This window comes from Solanum tuberosum, unplaced genomic scaffold (assembly GCF_000226075.1).
Source record: "Solanum tuberosum cultivar DM 1-3 516 R44 unplaced genomic scaffold, SolTub_3.0 scf00439, whole genome shotgun sequence".
NCBI lineage: Eukaryota > Viridiplantae > Streptophyta > Magnoliopsida > Solanales > Solanaceae > Solanum > Solanum tuberosum.
In genome coordinates this window covers 405,886-424,547 of record NW_006239361.1, presented here as the reverse complement: position 1 = coordinate 424,547, position 18,662 = coordinate 405,886, and the positions used below count along the sequence as shown (strand labels likewise).

The following is an 18,662-nucleotide window of genomic DNA, read 5'->3' as shown; positions in this document are numbered from 1 at the left end:
TTTTTCAATTATGTATTATTTTGAGTTAATTAACCATCAAAAATAGTCTTTTTATTAAGATAAAATAAAATTTACCTATTTAATGTTCACTCGTGAAATTACACTAAATACTAAATATATTATTCTTCAAATTTGCCTAATATCTATCACTACCAATTATTGTAATTTGTTAAAATTAGTCCTAGATATAAAAAATTTAATATCTGGATTAGTTATATTTATTGACCAAATTCTAAATGTAAAATATATCACTGACAATTCAGCTGCACTTTTTGTCTTTCTTCTTCCTCTCTCTCTCTCTCTCACACACACACACACATAGAGTCACTGTACAACATTCACTTTCTCATTCCTTTGATCTATAAAGCATCAAAAAACAACTCTCCATTACTAACAACTTCTACTTCGATTCCTCTCTCACTTTTTTACATTCTTTTAAATTTTTCACCGGTAAAAATGGACCAAGTTCAGCCAATGTACCGGCCACCGCCGCCGGAGACACCCAAAGAACCAATGGAATTTCTATCTCGTTCATGGAGTCTCTCTGCTTTTGAAGTCTCTAAAGCTTTAGCTCCTCCTCAAGTTTTACCTAAATCACTATTTAGTGGTACCCCTTCTTATATTGGGAGTGGTAGTGGTACTATACCGGAAGATATTGCCGCCGAGTTAGATGAATCCGCCATTGTTTCCGGCAACCCTTTTTCATTTGCTTCTTCTGAAACTTCTCAGCTTATTATGGAACGCATTATGTCTGTTTCTGTAAGTACCCCTTTTCACTGCTCTGTTTTTTACAAAAAAAAAAAAAACAGAGGAATTTGGGAATTTGACTTTTTTTGTTTGTTTATTTCTGTTTTCATGTGAAACCCATTTTTTATTTTTGGATTTTTTTGGTGGGTTTTACTATTTTTTGGATTTATGGGAAAACCAAGAGCTTCTTGGTAGGAGCTGAGTTTGGGGGACATTAATGGTGACACAACTGTTACTTTATGATTTCTTGAAAACATCAACAAGTGTATTTAATTTATATTTTGCTTTTTCAGAGCTATTACTGGTTTTACTCTCTCTGGGTTTTGGTTTGATTAATTTAATAATTTAAAATCCACCAACAATCATTCTCTCCATTTCCTCTGTTATAAGAAAAAAATTAATTATTTGTCTCTTTGTTTTTGGGGTTCTGTAATTTTCAAATCCTTAATGATCCCATTTTTCTATAGTTTTTAGTACGATCTATTATTTTATTGATTGATTTTTATATTTGTGGTGTACAGCAGGATGTTTCACCACGCACATCTGGACGGCTCTCTCACAGTAGTGGACCTTTAAATGGTGGCTCTCTTACAGACAGTCCCCCTGTTTCTCCTTCTGAAATGGACGATTCTAAGGTTTGTGTTCTTTGTTTTTCTCTTAACATATGACTCAGATGTTGCTTCTTTTTTTCTCCATTGCAAGTTTTTCTGATACAAAGCACGAGTTTCTGAAGTTTCAGACTTGAGAGAGACAATATATCAGCTTTCTCTTTAACCAATACCTCTACAAACTCTGTACCAAATTGATGCTTTCTTTGCTTTGTGAACAAAAGAATAGTCTTGGATCACTTGTTTAGTAAGATTTCCCCTTTTTTTAATTTAGTTTTGTAATTTCAAGAATTATATATTGACTTCTATGATAGTATTTGTTTGATTGATATCTGAAAGAAGTAATTTTTTTTTCACTAGTATGAGAAATTCATCTGTACATGATGGGCTGTGGGAGAAAGGACAGTGTATTCAGTATTCACTGTGATCTTCTCTGTTTAGTACTGAGAAGATTTTGGTACCTCTATAGTTTTAGTGTTAGTACTGAATGTGTAAATTACCAGATTGTCCTTTGTTTTAGATGTCAATATTGGGTTACTATTAAAAAAATTCATTCTTGTTGGGAGTTATGGTGGTGGGGGAGGGGGTACTTGTTTGAGAGCCAAGAAAAAATGGTCCAATTTTCTGGTGGGTTTTTTAATTAGTATGAGATTTAATGCTGTCATGAAGGTGTTTGGTTCCTTGCAGAATGTAGGTAATCTTTACTGGCATTATTTTTTGCTGAAATAGTGTGGTGAGACTGTTTCAATGGATGCTGACACATAGTTTTGTTGTCTTCAGTACTGTCGTGTAAACAACGTGCCGGTTAATAACCAGTATAGGAGTAGTGCTACTGCTACTAGCTCGGCTGTTACTGGTGGCGGTGGTGGTGGTGGAGGAGGGAAGACGGTGGGTAGGTGGTTGAAGGATAGGAGGGAGAAGAAGAAAGAGGAGATGAGGGCACATAATGCACAACTTCATGCTGCTGTGTCGGTTGCAGGAGTTGCTGCTGCTGTTGCTGCTATAGCTGCAGCTACTGCAGCTTCATCTGGTAGTGGAAAGGATGAGCAGATGGCGAAAACTGATATGGCTGTGGCCTCTGCTGCTACCTTGGTGGCAGCTCAGTGTGTTGAAGCTGCCGAGGCTATGGGAGCTGAGCGCGAACATCTTGCATCGGTTGTTAGTTCTGCTGTGAACGTTCGATCAGCAGGGGATATCATGACATTAACTGCAGCTGCGGCTACTGGTACACTTCTAAATTTCTCAATTATGTTAATAATATTGTGCTGTTCGTATAATACTTACGTCTGAGGTAGGTGGTGGGTTTAATTTGTGTTATATATATATATACATTCCTTAATTTGTGAGTATTGTTGTGTAGCTCTACGTGGTGCGGCTACATTAAAGGCTAGAACATTGAAGGAAGTATGGAACATAGCAGCAGTAATTCCTGTTGATAAAGGGATGGGTAGTGGCAATGGTGGTGGTAGCAATGGTAGTTCAAGTGGCGAGTTAATCCCCGAAGAGAATTTTCTTGGAATTTGCAGCAGGGAATTACTCGCACGGGGTGGTGAGCTCCTCAAACGTACACGCAAAGGTATAATTTCAATCTCTTGAATATACTAATTAATCATTCTTAAGCGATGGAGTTTCGTCTTTTTTTCCGTTTTTAATAGTTCTTTGTGTAATGCTTATTGCAGGTGACCTGCATTGGAAGATAGTATCTGTATATATAAACAGGACAGGACAGGTAAGGCATCCTTTTTCAATAATTGTATAATAACTAGTCTTTTAAGATCAAATAGTTTTCTTTGTGACAATTATTCTATGATCACAGTAGAAACTTCTTCCTGAAAATTGATGTGATGAAAAGTTAAAGTTATCGCATAATCGTCTAATCGAAACAAAAGAATCTACTTTCTTACTGCTGATTTTTAACTTGGAGGTTTCTTTTTTTGCAGGTGATGCTAAAAATGAAGAGTAGGCATGTTGCTGGGACCATAACAAAAAAGAAAAAGAGTAAGTTTTTGCTTTGCTTTTTGTCTTTCTTCCTCTTTCTCATGATGTGAACACAATTGGATTGTGGGTCTTTCCTTCTATTTTTGGGGATTTGAGAAAGCAACAAATTCCACAACTTTGATCAATGAAAAAAGATTGATAAAGTTGTCATCTTTATCATAATAGTGTGTAGTGTAGTGTTCTTTAGCCTTTTCCTTTTTGAATTTTTTTGTAGATTTGGTGCTGGAAGTCATGAAAGATATTCCGGCTTGGCCAGGGCGCCACTTGCTTCCGGGTAGTGACAACTTCAAATACTTCGCGTTGAAGACTGTTCTACGAGGGGTCGTTGAGTTCGAATGTAGAGATCAGAGAGAGTATGATCTATGGACTCAAGGTGTTTCAAGGTTGCTAAGTATTGCTGCAGAAAAAAATAGTAGACAAAAATTTTGAAGTTTTTTTTCAAGTGTAGAAACTTGCATAATGAGTAAGGTTGATTTAGTAAGGGGTTTATGTTTTTTGCCTCTTTTGATGGGATTTTAGACCTAACAAAATGCTATGATATTGGATGGGGTGTTCTTTGTTTTTTTTACTTGTGGAAGTATTTCTATTGTAAAAATGAAATTAAAAGTATATGTTATCCAAATGGGGTCCTACTTAAATTACTTTTGAAGAATATTATTTTGAGTTTATGTTATGGTCTTTGTTGTATTTCATTTTGTTAAGGATAAAGTAAAGTGAAATAAAGAAAAGATGGAAAACCATGTGATCAATGTCCTTTATTCTTTTGTATATATTTTGTGGGGAAAAGGAAAGTGGTATCTTGGACTGTGGCACAGTCAAAAAGAGAAAAAAAGATCCAATATTTGAGTATAATATAGTGGGATATAAAGACTTGTCTGTGATTTTATGGCACTTAATTAAATATTTGGACTTAAGCTTTTATACCTTTGTTTGTTATTGAAGCTCACATCAAGGTTTCTTTTTAGATAGATACACTTTGATTTTGTCTTGATCTATAGTAATTTCTTTTGTTTCCATTTGGAGGAACATCTTTAGTAAGAATAATATTTTTTATTCTCCGTATAAGAGATAGATCTTGGCTTTAACTCAATTCTAAAAATTAACTTATGAAAAAAGAATTGCTCAAGCTATATTATTTGATGAAATATAACTTTTTCCTTTTACATTCGATACAACACTCTTCAATATCTCGCCTCATGTTTTGGGTCGAACATCTACCATTAGTAAAAAAGAATTAGGATGTAGTCTCTTGTACCATACAAAGAAATAAATATTGGCCTAATATAACCTAAAAGCTAGCTAATAATTATGAAGAGTCTCTTATATCATACAAAGAAATAATTTTTGGCCAAATATAATGTAAAAGATAGTTAATAAGGGGAGAATTGCTCAAGCCATATTAAGGAGATGGTCCTCTTTTTCATACCACGTGACCTTTTCAATATTTTCTCTTGGCATAATATATAAATATGTTCAATTTGGCCTTGACTGATATCTATATTCTATGTCATGCAGTTTTGAATGTGTACAAATAGCCAATTAAATTTATATAAAGTTGTACGAGTATACACACGCATGCTACATGCCTTCTCTTTTTGATTCTACTTCAACATTTAAATTATTAACTTAAAGAAAAAGAAAAGTGCAATCAAGTTACCAATTGAAAAAAAGAAGAAGAGCCACATATGGTAAGGATAAATCTCAGACCATAGGATATCTTCCAGTTTGCTAAATAGAAAAATTATAAAATTCTATACACAAGAAAATTATAACAAACATTCTCTCAAAAACATATTTTTTTCCAACCAAATTGGAGTAATTATTTTTATTCACCAGAGATTCCAAGAAGAGCTAAGAAGAGGTTAACGATGTCTCCGAAAAGGCAAATTGCTGCAATGACATATTCATCGTACGTGAAGTTCCTGATTAAGTTATTCGTGTCGTATACTAGATATGCTGAGAATAGTAATGCTGCCAGACAACTATATACCACTCGTGCTTCACGTCCTAGATCGAGAATAAACTGTTGCATTTTGGGAAAAAAAATATGTTAGGGGAAAAAAAGGAATGAAAATATATGTATATGAACAAACATATACATACGTGTATATATATACGTATACGTACCTGCATTAGAATAAACATAAATAGGACTATTGAGGCACAAAATAAGAATGGGCCCAAAAAGCTGAAGTCTTTGCCTCTACTTGCAGCCCAAAATGTGTATAAGGTAAGGCTAACAGTTATAAGAACTGTTAGCCCAGCAGCAATCAAGATAGTTTCCCCTGTAAATAAATAAACAAATCATTACATACATGATGGGTTTCATAATCGAACGCGTAAAAGGATTCAATGAATTCGAAAGATGTAATAGGGTTGTAAAAGATCCAATGAATTCGAAAGATGTAACGGGTCGTATGAGATGAAAATCTCAAAATCATTACTCATATCTAATTGTCAGTCTCAATTATTCTTTTATTTTTGCGTAAAGTTAATATTCATATCTATTTTTCACTTATGCTACTAGCATATTTACCAAAAAAATATTTACATTTTTATCAAAGACTAATCTCCTAGTAATATTTATATGAAATAATTTGAGTACTTCTAATGGTTATAAAAAAACAACCACCAAAGGTGTGATGGGGTAGTAATACTAATACCCCTCCATCCTTAATCAAATGTTACACGTTTAAGCATTGAGAACGGGTCACTTTTGTTTGGTAATGCTTTACCCTTTAAAATGAGACTTCTAAACAATCCATGGATTAATCAGACTCCAAAACAGGTACATAACACCGGGTGTAAACCAAAAGAAAAATAAATATGAATGTAGATTTATTGTGTATTTGCGTAATAAAATTTTCACATTATGCATTTTATGCGACAATCAATTAATAATATTGTTTTCCAAAATATATAATTAAAGAAATACAACAATAATATATTCAATCCAAGGATGATGGTATACACAACTTTACTTTACCTTACGAAAATAAATATGTTGTTTTTACGTTAGACCTTTGACTCAAGAAATATACTTAAAGAAATGACATAAGATTTACATAAAAATATATCCTAACGAGATTTTTCATACTGTGAATGTAATTTAACGTATTATAGCAGATTTAGAAAATATTACCGGCTCTTAAAGCGCAGGCTGCTCCAACAACACATGCTAGACACAAGGTGAAGACTCCCATAAGAAGATAGTTCCATGGATGTTTTTTTCCATAGCGACCCATCAAGAAGATAACTGCAAATTTTATAACAAAAATAAAATAAATCAAAATGATTAGTATAACATTTTAATTAAATCATGAACTTTGAATTGCATTTGTCTAACTTAGTTTTATACTTCATTAGTTTCAATTTATATATATTGCTTTCTTTCTTGATTTGGTTCAGAAAAAAAAACGTTATGTTCTATGTTAATAGGTCATTCTTTTACCGTAATACTAATACCTCATATAACATATTTAAAACTACAAAATTTAAATAACATTTAGGTACATTAAAAGAGTTCTACTCTAAGATCACAAACAATATGTTATAGTAACCTGCTTCATGCCTTTGGTATCCCAATTCAATATGTTGGGAAACCCATCACTGCTGAAGCAATTGCAATTCGTATGACGCTGGAGAATGCTAGAAAAAAGAGATGGACAAAGGTGCAAATCTTATCAGATGCAAAAAATGTGATGGTTATGGTACTACAAAGAACTATAGTCTCATGGGAGATAGAGACTACTTGTAAAGACATTTGGAACCTTATGAATTGCTTTGAAGTGATCAATGTGACGCATATTCCAAGGTCTTGAAATTTAGTAGCACAACAAAAATTTCTATTTTGTTAGTACGCAAAGTTGTTTGGCTTTCCACTTTCCATAGATGAATTGTAAGTGATGCTATCACATCTTTTAACAATTTGAACCTTTTTATGCATTAATATAACTAGCGTGTTGATTGTCAAAATAAAAAACTAAAGTAAATATTCAGCGAACAAAGATAATATCTCAAGTTATAAATAAAAATAAAATAATCAGCCCCCCACCCCCACCTCCTCATCATTAACGTTTCTAAAAAAAATAAAAAAAACACGATAAATAATTTGAGTCAGATAAAACAATAGAAGTAACAACAAACGAGAATAAGGTAAGAGTGTTTTACGTATAAAGGCGATGACAAGAAGAACAATGACGGTGACTCTGCCAAGAATGGTTCTCATGTAATGTTTGACGGCCGGAGTGAAGAACATGACGGTGGCGATCACGGCGGTGAAAAAAAGTTGTGTACAAACTATAGAATAAACTTTTCTGATAAATGCCCATCTCATCTGAGGATCTTCCATCTGCCCCGGATATATTTGACCGCCATTAACGCCACCCTTGTTACCGGACTCAATGTCCGCACCACCTTGCTTGAACATCTTGTCACGTTTTGCTTCTCGAGATATCTGATCAAAAATAAAATTTGAATTTATTATAGGAGGAATAGAGTCTTGAATTATATATAGTATGTATTTGGTTTTTGAATTATATATAGTTTGTATTCACAAAGAAAGAAACATAAATAAGGAAAATTAAGTTTGTATTTGGTCATAAATCAAATTTATTTTTAAATGTATATATGGTCATAATTCATGAAAATTGATCAGATTTTGGAGATTTAGTATTAAATATTTTTTTAATCATAAAATTTGAATAGATTTTGAAAATCTAATTTTCAAGTTTTCAAAAAATTAACTCAAACCGGTTTTTGAGTCTTCGCGCATACAAGACTTCATTTTTTTTAAAGTAATTATATTGTACGTCTAAACATAATTTTGATTCCTAAAATCGCAACCTTAAAAACTCAAATTTTCATATAACAAAACGAAAGCTACAATTATTCAATTTCACAAAATTTAAGAACATCTATTGTAGCCTTTTATTTTATATCAAATGTTGTACTTACATCTTTAAATTATAAATTTACCTCTAGGGGTGGTAGAAAAAATGTGCTTACTCAGATATCAGATCAACCCCGAAAAGGGGATGAAATGATATGGGGATAATGGTGTTATTTTGACGCAGATAACAATTGTTTTTGAATGTGAAGAAGATATTGGATTTAGATGAAATATGGAGGAAGAAGAAGAAGAAAGATTTTAATGAGAGCAAAAATTATTCTTGGACTTCTTTTTTACTTTCTTTTTGTAATTGTTATTAAAAAAAATGGAAATGAGAGGTTGGGAATTAATTTTGCATGCATATATGATTATTCTGCGGTTGGCGGTAACATGGAAGATAGTACGTTCAAATTTTCAAATTTTATGTTCTAATAATGAAAATATCGAATGGTTGTTATAATTTATTATCTTTAACCAATTGTGCTTCGTTTCGATTGGATTATATCCGTATAAATCATCCATGTATATTAATGTATCTTTTATATATCATGTATATTTATTTATAAAAATTGTGTTACATATAAATACTCATATTCGCAATATAAATACTTGAGTTTTGCTACGTTGATTTCAGCTATAAAATTTTTTCACTCGAAATCAATCTCAATCTTTCTTAAATTTAGTATACCGTCAAATTTAGGTGTTTCTAACAAATCTTTATCACCTCATTATGAAAATACTAATAAAATAGGAAAATTATGTAGAGTAGTAAATATTTAGCATATATTAGGTACTATAGTAATAGTTTATGAAAATTGTAATTCACGGCTACAGTTTTCTTAATTCTTGTTATTCGCCTGATTTGCATAATTCGCTTGATTTATATAAATTAAGAATTTGTATAATTCGGTTCCTGATTGTATAAATTCAGAAACTTTATATGCTTACCCTAGCTATTTGTATATGATTTATGAAAAATTCATAATAAATTACCCTTTTTGTGTATTGGCAAGAAAAATATACAAATGGAGTTCTGGAAAAATTTCTAATGTATTAATACATAATTTACATATACTTACCCTATTTGTATATTCGCAAGCGAAATATACAAACCGCAACCTCCATAGTAAACGAAACTATAACTCTGGAGTGCAATTATCGAAAGTCGAAACTACAACTATAGAGCCTTATTTTGTTTGTTATGTTTGTTATTGGTGAATTTTTCTCTATAATAGTCCTGACTGCCCATTAGGCCCAAATACATTGAGCCCACATATACGGGAAGGGCCCAACAAATTGGGTCATCCGCTTGATGGTTTTGCAGTTCTGAGAAAACATCAAACTTACAAATTGGTTAAAGATTAATGTTAGAATTTACAAGGGTAACTCATAGAAATCTCACTAGTTTAGGAGTTAATTACTTTGATATATGTTAGTTTGTAATATTATGAATCTTATCAGAATTTGATGCATCTAGATACATGGTGTCACACCCCTTTTTCGGACGGCGAAAGGGTTTTTCCAATTTAAGTGACAATATTGATTAGATTTTTTTTTTCGGAGTCGCCACTTGGAATTGAGTTATGGTGTTCCAAGTCACCTTTTATTTTTAATCCCTAATCAAAAGGAAATGACTTTTTATTATGGTCTGCGAACTAGAAATTCGGGTAAGAAATTCTGTTGACCGAGGGAAAGGTATTAGGAATCCCTCGAGTCTCATGGTTCTAGCATGGTCGCTTACTCGCTTTTATCAACTTATACTTGACTTAAATTATTTTTTGGATATATTACTACTGGCCATGATTTGCTCACATTTTTTACTGTTGAATTTTTATAGGTCTCAACCTAGATGTGTAACTGCAATTTTGGTCTTGACATTTAGAGGCATAACTGTCTTCTTTGCATCGCACTTAATAATTTTTATCTATAAGTCTCTACTTTAGATTAATGAAAGTTAATTGTATTATTGGACAAGGTGTGTCACCGCAGCCTTGAGTTTCTTTTAATGTCTCAAGAAAAAGATTTGTAAATACATTCTTAATCGAAACAAATATTTTAACGGGTCATACATCCAAATATTTATCTATTGCTAGAAAGCTTAAACATCTTATTAGTGATTAAATTACTTGTTTACTATTCATATTAATGAACACTGTTAAAACAATAAAAGTCTAAAATCTTAAACAAATAAAAGTTATTTCATATTCAAATTCGTATAGATGCATTTACATTTTAAGTATACTTACAAGTTATGACAAAAGGCATTAAAAAAAAAAGAAAAAAAAGAATGTAACTCTTCATCTCTTAATTTTTCTAAAATAAACATCTTTAATTTTAGTTAATTTGACTAAACAAACTATTAGAATATAATTCTTTCAGGCATGGGGGTTAATTTTGGTTTTATACAAGAGGTACTTAATTGATAGTAACCTACAATACAAATGAAAGATAACGTAGATAAAACAAATAGGAAAGGTTTCAATATTAGTGTCAAAATTAAACACACATAAAATTTAAGCAACTTCATAACATTGGAATCAAGTATTATATGATCATGAAAATGAAATTATACAATAAAAATTAAAGGGAAAAGGGTTAAAAATGCCCTTAACGTATTACAAATGGTTTAAAAATGCTCTCCTTCCACCTATTAGATCAATAATGCCCTCAAGGTTTTTTTTAAGTCTAAAAATGCCCCTTTTTAACACCACAATAACATGACAATGATGAGTCATTTAATGAAACAAATGATTTCATCTTATTGGTCCACATAATTTATTAGACTCAATTTCACTACCCCAATCCATCTTAGGTAAAAAACCCACCCGATAACCCATTTAAAAATAAACCTAACCAACCTTCCATTCTTTTCATCCTTGAATACATTTGCATAGAAATGTGGCTTTGTCCATTCTCATTACGTTTGGAACCACTATCAAGATTAAACACTATCCACATTATCTCTCAAGTTGAGAACAAATCGTGGTATTTGTCTTTAATAATTTTTGTGCAAAAATTAGGTGTTTTAACACATTTTCGTATGTGGGTACTTATATAAGACTTCATTTTTTTTATTTTTGTCTCTCATAATGTGTGGCAAAAAACATCATTTTAGCACATTTTTGTATGTGGATACTTATCAAGATTCCATTTTTTGATTTGTGTCATTCATAATATGTGCCAAAATTGGTTGTTTTAACACATTTTCGTACGTGGATAGTTATCAAGATTTCAATTTTTTTTAATCTTATTCTGCTAATTTCACTCTCTTATTTCTTTGACTAAATAAGCAAATGGGTGTTCATTAGTATTTCTCGTCTGAAAATGTAAATGGAGAATGATCTGTTTCTCACATGATATGTATTGAAGAGGGTCAAGGACGAAAAGAATGGAAGGAATATGTGGATAGGTTGGGTTCATTTTTAAAATGGTTTACCTGTTGAGTTTTTTTTACCTTGATGGATTGGGTAGTTAAATTGGGTTAAAGAATTATGTGGACCAATAAAATGAAGTCATTTGTTTTATTAAATGACTCATCATTGCCATGTCATTGCCATGGTTTACCGGTTGAGGGCATTTTTGATCTAAAAGGTGGAAGAAGGGCATTTTTAAACCATTTGTGATACGTTAAGGGCATTTTTAATCCTTTTCCCAAAATTAAATGATACCTTTTGTGAAAATCAATCCACGAAGAGAAAGTAATCTCAATAAGAAACCAAGAACTCGAAACCATGAAAACAAACCTCAAACTCAATCTTTGTTTGTGAGTGGAAAAAGATATAAGATGAGAATGCTTTTTCTTTTTCTTATCCGTCTAGGTGGTGTTTTTGTACGTCTGTGTATTGCTATTGTAGTATCTATTTTTCTTCTTTTTCGTGTTGATGTATGTTGGTTGTACTAATAGGGGTGTGTTGCTGTGTTGTGTGTATGTATGTTGATAGGGAGTGGTGAGTGGAGTGGGGTGTGTGGGGTAGTGGAGAAGTAAGTGGGGTGAGGGTAGGTGCAGTGGCGGAGCTAGGATTTTTAATAAGGGGTTCAAAATTTGAAGAAGTACATCACGAACTAATCGAAAGAGGTTAAACATCTACTGTATATACATAAAAAATAATGTTAATCATGTATAAATAGTAATATTTTCTGCCAAAGAGGTTTCGGATGAACCCCTAACTCTATGCTAGCTCCTGCCCTAGGTAGGTGTAATGGGGTAGTGTAGGTAGTTTAGGTTTTTTTTTTTAGATTAGATATATATTATAAAAAATCATAATAATAAAAATATTAATTAATTATTTTGAATTAATAAAATATAATAAAAGTCAAATAGTTAGTTTAAAAATATAATTAAGAAATACTAGCTTATTTATTAGAATCTAAATTAAAAGAAAACATATATATTTTTTGTAGTTTTCAAATCTTTTAAATAAACTTACTAAAATACGATAAAAATATAATCTTTAATGTAAACCTAGAAGAAATATTTAAGGAATAAAAATGGTGTAAAATCTTATGTTCGATAAAAAATTATGTGTCTACACATAGAGTCAAAATTAAATATAATATTTTATAAATACATTGTATCTAAGTGGACTCACATATATTTGGATTATATATTTAATGTTTGCCAAATATATTTGCCAATCAATAACAAATTATATTGGTCAAACATTTTTTACCAAATCTATTTATGGCAAATCTTTAGTTAACTCTAGTACCCATTGTTTCCACTCCCCCAAGTACAAAATAAAACACAAAAAACTATGGGAACACATGATTAATAAGGTGGGAGCAAAACAAGGGCCAACATAATCAACTTTATATCCAAGCTATCAAGAAAATAACATAAGTAGTAGATTTTAGATCCTAAAATACTTACAAAAAAACATAACAATAAATTCATCCATGGTGATGACTTACTCTTCTTCCCCTACTACATCCACTACAATTTTTGACATTGGAAATTATTCAACTAAGTTGTTGAATGTTGAGCCACAATCATGCATTAATTCTTCTTTTCCTCCTCCTCCTCCAAAGCCACTCTTGATTTCTACTCCATTACAAGGAGGAAATTTTCCAGTAATTTTATTCCTTCATGGCTACCTTCTTTTCAATTACTTTTACTCTCAGCTTATCCAACATATCTCTTCTCATGGCTTCATTGTTGTTGCTCCTCAGGTTTGTTATTTTTTCTCACATTTTAGTTGTCATTTCATTGATGTTCTTCAAGAATTAGAATTCTCAATAATTAGAGATATTTTATTTTTTTTATAACCGTGGAGTCTGAGCTAGCTTGTACCTCAGACTAATTTCATTGGTACCAACTATCAAAGATATCAGATAACTCTGTTCACCACTGTTTGGACAGTCGGAAAGAAATTTAATAATTTGGGATTTTTTTTTTTTGTATGTGTGGATAAATGTGGAACCAATTTTAGTGGTATCTACTGATAATAGTATCAGGTAACTCTGTCCAACAAGGCTTGGACAGTTGGAAAGATTTCTTTATAATTTGGAATATTAATTCCTCTTCCTTTGCCACTAATTTCCTGATATTTTGATGCAAGTCCCTCAGATTGCATTGCTTGACAAATACATCAGCAATCAGCTCTGTAAATAAAATATAATTCGAAACATGAAAAATATATATTTGGTACCCTTTTGGCCATGTTACTCAATGCAATTATGCAATATGAAACACTAGTTTGATATGGAAATATGATAACCTGTTGTACCAGATTGCCTATCTTATGCAATATGAAACACTAGTGGCAAGAGCGTTTTTACACTGTCGATGTATAGAAGTTGTTAAACTTATTTGTAATATGCATGTGATTTTGATTCTCAGCTCTCATTTTGATATTTCATTTGCATACGTTACTAGTTGTATTTGGTGGAAGGAGCAGATACAACTAAGGAAATAAAATCTACTGCTGAAATCACAAACTGGTTACCTGACGGATTACATCATTATCTTCCTTCTCAAGTTGAGCCAAACTTGAAAAAGCTCGTGTTAGCTGGCCATAGTCGCGGGGGGAAAGCTGCATTTGCACTTGCTCTTGGTAAAGTTGCTAATGTTACTACTAATCTAAAATTCTCAGCATTGATAGGCATTGATCCTGTTGATGGTGTGGATAAAGGAATACAGACCACGCCACCCGTCCTCACATACATTCCTCAGTCTTTCAATCTAGATATGGCGGTTTTGGTAATTGGCTCGGGACTAGGAGAAGTGAAAAGGAATCCTCTGTTTCCTGCTTGTGCTCCGAATGGAGTAAATCATCGCGATTTCTACAACGAATGTTGTAGGCCAGTGTGTTATGTTGTAGCAAAGGATTATGGACATGTTGATATGCTAGATGATGAAACGAAAGGAGTTAGAGGTAAGGCAACTTATTGTTTGTGCAAGAATGGTAAATCTAGAGAGCCTATGAGGAGGTTTGTTGGAGGAATTGTGGTTGCTTTCTTGGAGGATTATTTGAAAGGGAATTCAAGTGATTTAATGGCTATTAAAGATGGATATATTACATTACCTGTAGAGCTTCAAGATGCTGATTTTCGTGTGTAGGTACAGTGTGATTTTGATTATGAAAGAAATAAATCCAAGAGTTCAACTATCTTTTTTTTTAAATCTCGTGATGTCTAGGCTAGCTTAGATGTATCTCGATTAATTTTATGGGTCCTGCTATCTCACACCAGCACATGTTTCTCATTATATTATCTTGAATAGTCATTTCTAATTATATTTTCATCATGCAACAAATTAATGGTCTAGTTAGATCATATTAAGCCATAGAGAAATTGATCCTGTTTATATCATTTCTGTCCCAATGAGATAGCTATTCTATAGTAGTTGAAGAAGGTATTGGTGAAGGGTAGTTCAGTGCACTAAACATGATCAGGGGAAGGGCCGTACTGAAGGAGTGTGACGTAGCTAGACAATTCAAATGTAAATATTAGTGGTTTTTTCTAGTCAACTTTGTGTTCTTCCCCTTGGCAATGCCAGAACGAAGGGTGTACATGTGCTAAAGTGAGTCTGCTATTTTTAAGAAGTGAATAAGAGTTGCTATTAGTGAGATTTGAACATACGAACAGTTTATATATCATTATACTTATATATATGACATAACTTTTCGACGAGACACCCTGACATGACATGAGTGTAGCTACGCCACTGGTTCTTCCAAACTCTCCTGTTTGTGGAGGTTGTGAGTGGATTAAGCAAAAACCTATAGACCTCCTTCAAGGCCATTACACAACCAATGTAAACGAGTAAATTCTCTAATATTAACATATACTCTCTCAATTTCAAATTAATTGAATTGTTAAGATGTTTCATACCCTTGAAGAAATGTAGAATAAGATATAAATTAGGCATAACTTTTCATTTTTACCCTTATTAATTATTGTCAAATTTATGATTAAAATAACTAAATATTAATTAATCACTAATTCCAATACTAACTAATGAAGAGTAAAATTGAAAAAATAGTCTTGAAAACTAAACAATTAAGTTAATTTGAAAAATGAAAAATGTCACAACACTTCAATTAATTTGAAATGGAGGGAGTATAAACAAGGAAAAAAATGCAAACTTTATCATGAAATCTTTAGAATTTCAAGTAACTGCACTTTGATTATTATTAGGCATAAAAAGTATGAAACATTTAACATCAAGAAACTTTGATAAGAATCATGATGAAGATTCAACCAACATTCTCCTTAAAAAGCCTCACATGACAAATGCAACTCCACTCCGTACACAAGAAAACTCGAACAAGACCTCTCATTGGTTGCTTCTAAATATTTAATTTGCTGTTAGTTGCTTAAAGCTCTCGACTGTTTTCCATTTGACTGAGGCTATTTTCGTCTTTTCCTATCCCTCAACCAGTCGAGGGCATTCTGGTACTTTCCACTAAATCCAGATTAGGGTTTTCCTGAGCCGACTAGCCGCTCTCACACTCTCTCTATATATATATTCAGCTACCACTATTTTTTCTTTAAACTCCATTGTCGCCTCCGTTTAGCGAAAACTCTTTTATGATTGTAGTAGGATCATTTGGATTAGTTATATTTTGCGTTTTTTCTGATCTGATTTTGAATCTCTAAATCTAGTATCTTTGAGGCTGTGATGATGAATAATTATACCATCAAACTTTGAAAGTTTATATATTAAACTTGTTGATTCAACTACAATTCTCTGATGCCTCTTTCTTAGTATTAACAACTACTGAAAAATTCATTATTTTTCTTTAATTATGATGAAAAGGCAATAAATTAGAGTCTCTGATGCGCTTTGTTGATAGTGTAATCAGCGCTGTACGTTGCCGATAATGAAATTTGGGGCGGAGATTATGGCACTATCATTCAATTTCTCAGATGCATTGTGCATTAAGATGCCTCTACACTTCTATAATTTTCATTGATTTTATGATGAATGTTCATATTCTAACTTTTCAATCACCATCGAATTTTTATTTTTGCGGGCTTTTTTTATTCTTCAAAGTCAGTAATTTTTTTTTTTAATTTAACATGAATGCTTGATTATTTTTTTATATTGCTCTTTTCTTTAATAAAATTTGATAAAAATTCACTACTTTATAAGTTATTTTTATTTTTAAATTATGTTTATGTTAACTATTTTTTTTTGGCGCATCAAAAACTTCACAAATGTGTTAATATTCAACTTTAAATAAAAAAAAGGATAAGGATAAAAAATGCGCTTAAATTATGTGAAAGGATTAAAAATGTCATTTTGTAGTTTGGTGTTTAAACTATGTGAAATGATTAAAAATGTCATCCGTTTGTAATTTGATCCAAAAATATTTTTGTGTTAATATTTTAATCCAAAAATACTTTAAAATGCTCATTTTCTAAATAAATATATTATTTATTTTCTTTTAACATTTTTTTTAGTAATATTTTTTAAAATTAGCAGATGTTTATCTTCAATTTAGAAAAAAAATGAAAGTATTGTTGTAAAACTTAAGAACAAAAGAACAATATAAAGAGGAAGAGAAGAAGACTATAAGACAAGAGAAACAATATAAGATCACTTTCTTTCTTTCAAGTTTCATAAATATTACATTAAACCTTGAGAATTACTACCATTAAGGAGGAAATAAATCTAGGAGTTATGGTCATCCAATTAACTATATTATCAACAACATTACTACCAATAAAGGATGAAATTAACCTAGGAGTTATGGTCATCCATTTGACCACATTATCAACAACATTACTACTCATAAAGGAGGGAAATTAACCAAGGAGTTATGGTCATCCATTTAACCACCAAAATGATTTACGACACTCCCCCTTGGAAGGACAAAAGAGTACACATGTCTTGTAATACGTTTTATTTGTTGCCTCGTTAAAAACCTTGCCAGGAAAACCCACTGGAATAAAACCTAGGTCAAGGGAAAAAGAGTGCAACGCGTAGTTTACTCCCCATGCTGCGAACATCATTTAATTTCTTGGAGACGACGCATTCCAATCTTGAATACCAACTTTTCAAATGTTGAGGTTGGTAATGCTTTAGTGAAAAGATCCGCTAAATTATCAACTGAGCGAATTTGTTGAACATTTATTTCACCTTTCTTCTCAAAATCATGAGTGAAAAAGAATTTTGGTGAAATGTGTTTTGTTCTATCTCCTTTAATATATCCTCCCTTCAGCTGAGCTATACATGCAGCATTGTCTTCGTACAATGTAGTTGGAATATCTTTTTCCATAGAAAAATCACACATTTCTTGAATATGTTGAGTCATTGATCTCAACCAAACACATTCCCGACTTGTTTCATAGATGGCTATAATTTCTGCATGATTTGAAGAAGTAGCAGCTAATGTTTGCTTCATTGAACGCCAAGATATAGCTGTGCCTCCATAAGTAAATAAATAGCCTGTCTGAGATCGAGCTTTATGTGGATCAGACAAATATCCAACATCTGCATAACCAATCATTTCTGACTTGGATTTATTAGAATAAAATAATCCCATATCAATGGTTCACTAAAGATATCTTAATATATGTTTGACACCATTCCAATGTTTCTTTGTTGGGGATGAGCTGAATCTTGCCAATAAACTTACTGCAAAACAGATATCTGGTTGAGTATTATTAGCAAGATACATAAGCACCTCAATAGCACTAAGATATGGAGTTTCATTGCCAAGAAACTCTTCATCATTTTCTTGTGGTTGAAATGGATCTTTATGTATGTCAAGCGATCTCACAACCATCGGGGTACTCAATGGATGTGATTTTATCCATGTAAAATCGCTTTAAAACCTTTTTCTGTGTATGTTGATTGATGGACAAAAATTCCATTTTTCAAATGCTCAATCTGTAGGCCAAGACAATTTTGTTTTACCAAAATCTTTCATTTCAAATTCTTTCGTTAAACACTCAACAACTTTTGAAAG

General features: G+C 31.9%; 3 protein-coding genes across 4 annotated transcripts; 2 read left to right on the top strand and 1 right to left on the bottom strand.

Annotated features, from left to right (window-relative positions):
- The first annotated feature begins 262 nt into the window (after positions 1–262).
- On the top strand, positions 263–4,021 carry LOC102600556 (VAN3-binding protein-like). Of its 2 annotated transcripts, none has more exons than XM_006363415.2 (7): positions 263–759; positions 1,272–1,382; positions 2,136–2,580; positions 2,716–2,931; positions 3,035–3,084; positions 3,296–3,353; positions 3,568–4,021. In XM_006363415.2, exons 1-7 carry the CDS (start codon positions 457–459, stop codon positions 3,780–3,782), a joined length of 1,398 nt encoding a protein of 465 aa, XP_006363477.1. In that variant the 5' UTR covers positions 263–456; the 3' UTR covers positions 3,783–4,021. The 2 variants fall into 2 exon arrangements, with proteins under 2 accessions (XP_006363477.1, XP_006363478.1); XM_006363416.2 differs by having other exon boundaries at positions 264–759; positions 1,269–1,382.
- A 1,157-nt stretch (positions 4,022–5,178) lies between these two features.
- Positions 5,179–9,369, bottom strand: LOC102603814 (BI1-like protein). Its single transcript, XM_006363423.1, has 5 exons — positions 9,358–9,369; positions 7,524–7,809; positions 6,496–6,609; positions 5,481–5,638; positions 5,179–5,376 (listed from the first exon to the last, which is right to left on the bottom strand). Exons 1-5 carry the CDS (start codon positions 9,367–9,369, stop codon positions 5,179–5,181), a joined length of 768 nt encoding a protein of 255 aa, XP_006363485.1.
- Positions 9,370–13,121: 3,752 nt separating this feature from the next.
- Positions 13,122–14,803, top strand: LOC102603471 (chlorophyllase-2, chloroplastic-like). The gene is made up of 2 exons (XM_006363422.2): positions 13,122–13,413; positions 14,120–14,803. Exons 1-2 carry the CDS (start codon positions 13,141–13,143, stop codon positions 14,801–14,803), a joined length of 957 nt encoding a protein of 318 aa, XP_006363484.1. The 5' UTR covers positions 13,122–13,140.
- Positions 14,804–18,662: the final 3,859 nt, after the last annotated feature.

Coding starts and splice junctions, on each gene's coding strand:
- LOC102600556 (XM_006363416.2), top strand. CDS start 457: ATGGACCAAGTTCAGCCAATGTACCGGCCACCGCCGCCGGAGACACCC. Junction 2,581..2,715: donor AACTGCAGCTGCGGCTACTG/GTACACTTCTAA, acceptor ATTGTTGTGTAG/CTCTACGTGGTGCGGCTACA. Junction 3,354..3,567: donor CATAACAAAAAAGAAAAAGA/GTAAGTTTTTGC, acceptor ATTTTTTTGTAG/ATTTGGTGCTGGAAGTCATG.
- LOC102603814 (XM_006363423.1), bottom strand. Junction 6,610..7,523: donor TCTTGTCATCGCCTTTATAC/GTAAAACACTCT, acceptor TAAAATTTGCAG/TTATCTTCTTGATGGGTCGC. Junction 5,377..5,480: donor TTATGTTTATTCTAATGCAG/GTACGTATACGT, acceptor AAAATGCAACAG/TTTATTCTCGATCTAGGACG.
- LOC102603471 (XM_006363422.2), top strand. CDS start 13,141: ATGGTGATGACTTACTCTTCTTCCCCTACTACATCCACTACAATTTTT. Junction 13,414..14,119: donor TCATTGTTGTTGCTCCTCAG/GTTTGTTATTTT, acceptor ATACGTTACTAG/TTGTATTTGGTGGAAGGAGC.